The 3,290-nt window shown below is 48.8% G+C and overlaps 1 protein-coding gene across 1 annotated transcript in view; it reads right to left on the bottom strand.

Annotated features, from left to right (window-relative positions):
- Positions 1-1,462: 1,462 nt before the first annotated feature.
- Positions 1,463-3,290, bottom strand: part of EMH_0025420 (glycine cleavage T-protein domain containing protein, putative) — a gene marked incomplete at both ends in the record, with an annotated part of 5,625 nt that continues 3,797 nt past the window's right edge. The window contains 2 exons of the mRNA XM_013502443.1: positions 1,463-1,612; positions 2,623-2,712. Coding sequence (XP_013357897.1) covers positions 1,463-1,612; positions 2,623-2,712 — 240 coding nt within the window. The remainder of the gene's footprint in view (positions 1,613-2,622; positions 2,713-3,290) is intronic.

A 3,290-nucleotide genomic window follows, 5' to 3' on the forward strand; every position in this document is an offset into this window, starting at 1 on the left:
TCCCCCTGAACCCCAAAACCCTAAACCCCTTAAACCCTAACCCTAAACCCTACCCCCCTAAACAATAACCCTCAACCCTAACCCCCCTAAACCCTAACCCCTAACCACTACCCCCTAAACCCTAACCCCTAACCCCTAACCCCTCAACCCTAACCCCCCTAACCCGTAAACCCTAAACCCTAAACCCTAACCTCTTTATGTTTAGCGAATTCATAGAGAACGAGAGCCTGGCCTATCCTACACTGCAGCAGGGGGCTAAAGGAGACAGAGGTAACCACCCCCACGGGCCTTCTGTCTCCTCTCGATAAAACAACAGAAAAAGAAAAAGGAAATTTAAATAAATCAAAAAAAGAAACAGAGACAGAAGAAGAGACAGAAGGAGACAGTGAAGATACACCACAAGGTATATATACACTACCTAAACCACTAAACTCCACCTCCCCCTCCTCCTGCTGCTGCTGCTGCTGCTGCTGCTGCTGCTCCTGCTGCTGCTGCTGCAGCTGCTGCTGCAGCAGTTTTTGCATTTGTTTTTGTTTATTGAGGGCTCTATTTATTCTGTATTGTCCCCCCACAATGAAGGCTACTCTCTTTATGCGGGGTGTATGTGTAATTTGTTTATATATTTCGTGGCTCCCTATCATTAATTTATTTTTTATTTTATATAAACTTATTAACCTAGACAAACCTGCATGCACAGCCCCATGCTGCTCATTTATATCGGCACCAAACCAAGGCAACCCAGCCTCTACCCGCAGCATATGCAAGCTGTACATACACCCCAAATAAGGAGAACATACATACCCACCAACCCCACCAAATAACCACCCATCACCACACAACACATCACAAGGGTTCACGGGGGGGCCCCCAGAGCAGCTTTCATAGGGGGCCCCAGGGGGGCCCCCAAGGGGGCCCCCAGAAAGGTTTTCAGGGGGCCCCCCAGAGGGGGCCCCAGCGAGGCTCCCAGGGGGGCCCCCAGGGGGCCCCCCACCGGGGCCCCCAAGGGGCCCCCCAAGGGGGCCCCCAGGGGGGCCCCCAGGGGGGGCCCCGGGGGGCCCCTCAGGGGGGGGCCCCCAGTGGGGTGTCTGTTGAGGGTTTGTTGTTTGAGAGGCTGATGAAGGGGGGAGAAGAAGAGAGTCATCACGAAGGAGCCTGAAATATAAATAAATAAAAAAAAAATAAATTAAAAAAATATAACAAAAACAAATAAGAACAAGTAAAAAAAACTAAAAAAAAAGAAAAAAGAAAAACAAACAAAAAAGGAAAAACAAACAGGAGAAACAAAGAAACAACCAGAAACAAAAACAAAAACAACTCAACTCTAGGGTTTAGGGTTTAGGGTTTAGGGTTTAGGGTTTAGGGTTTTTGACCTGACGAGGGTTTCTGCTGCTGCCTCTTCTGCAGCAAACTCAATTCCATCTTCTCCCGTCCCCCCCCCCTAACACAAGTAATATTATACTCCTTAAACCCCCCGCTGCTGCTGCTGCTGCTGCTGCTGCTGCTGCTGCTGCTGCTGCTGCTGCTGCTGCTGCTGTTGGGGGTGGTGGTGCTGCTGCTGCTGCTGTTGGGGGTGGTGGTGCTGCTGCTGCTGCTGTCGGTGCTGCTGCTGGGACTGCAGAGAAACAAACCGCTCATTTTATAGCCCTAAACCCTAAACCCTAAACCCTAAACCCTAGACTGCAAACCCTAAACCCTCTCCCGTCCCTTGAAGCCTATTAGGAAAGTCTCTTTAGGGTTTAGGGTTTAGGGTTTGCGCATGAATTTTCGGGTATAGAAATATACGCTTTCGACTGTACACAACCTGTTTAGGGTTTAGGGTTTAGGGTTTAGGGTTTAGGGTTTAGGGTTTACAGTTTGATAGTAAGGTCCCAAGCCGCCATAAAAGAGAGAGAAGAGACAGCAGAAGGAGACAAAGAAAACCCCCAAACATCTTTCAGGGCAATAGCAAAACCACCAGGATATTCTTCATACTCTCTGTGTAACAAAACCCTAAACCCTAAACCCTAAACCCTCAACCCTTAAAGATAAAGATATCTGTATAAAAAGGGTTTAGGGTTTAGGGTTTAGGGTTTGTGTTAAAACGACCGTAGAATCTGCAATATAACCCTCCAGCCACTCAAACTTTCAGGGTCTAGGGTTTAGGGTCTAGGGTTTAGGGTCTAGGGTTTAGGGTTTAGGGTTTAGGGTTTGGGGTCTAGGGTTTAGGGTTTAGGGTTTAGGGTTACTGTCGCTTGAGCTGTGCTGCTGCTTGCTGCACAAACCGCCGCATTGCCTGGGGCCCTTGCAGAGCCAGAACGCAGCTTTTGGGGGAAGGGTTTAGGGTTACCCTGAGCCCGCTCTTCCTACAAACCACAAACCCTAAACCCTAAACCCTAAACCCTAAACCCTAGAAAGACGCAGTGCATTGTGTCGAGCACTGAGGGTGTGTAATCTAGGGTTTAGGGTTTAGGGTTTAGGGTTTGTGTTTTTTTTTTTTTTTAAAAAAAAAAAAAACCAACTTGAAACCCCCTTTTTTTCAGGGTTTAGGGTTTAGGGTTTAGGGTTTAGGGTTTACGTGCAGTAGTTGGCGAGTTCAGTTAGATACTCAAACACCTGGGGGGCTGAATGCCCAGACCCCCAAACCTCTATTTCTTTTTTTTTTTTTATTATAAAACCCTCGTCAATCACTAAACCCTTGGAATCCAGCAGCAGAGACACACACGCCTCTCCCACCTGAACACAAACCCTAAACCCTAAACCCTAAACCCTAAACCCTAAACCCTAGAAAATAAAGATATTTGGGTTGGGGTTTGTTCACCAGACACACAGCAGCAGCAACAGCAACAATTGTAACAATTGCAGCAGCAGCAGCAATAACAGCAACAATGGCAACTGCAGCAGCAGCAGCAGCAGCAGCAGCAGCAGCAACACAACCACCATCACCACAATCACCACCAGCAGCAGCAACAGCACCAGCAGCAACAACAGCACCAGCAGCAGAAGCAGCAGCACCAGCAGCAGCAGCACCAGCAGCAGCAGCACCAGCAGCAGCAGCAGCACCACCACCACCACCACCACTATCACCAGCAGCAGCAGCATCAGCACCAGCACCAGCAGCACCAGCAGCAGCAGCAGCAGCACCACAACCACCAACCGCAGCAGCAGCACCACAACCACCAGCAGCAGCAGCAGCAGCAGCAGCAGCAGCAGCAGCAGCAGCAGCAGTTGCTTACCTTGATGGTTCTTTGTATATCACAAGAAGAAACTAAATCTATAAACGTGCTTCTATCTAAACCCTCAACAATAAAAAG

This window comes from Eimeria mitis, genomic scaffold, assembly GCF_000499745.2.
Source record: "Eimeria mitis Houghton genomic scaffold, Emh_scaff923, whole genome shotgun sequence".
NCBI lineage: Eukaryota > Apicomplexa > Conoidasida > Eucoccidiorida > Eimeriidae > Eimeria > Eimeria mitis.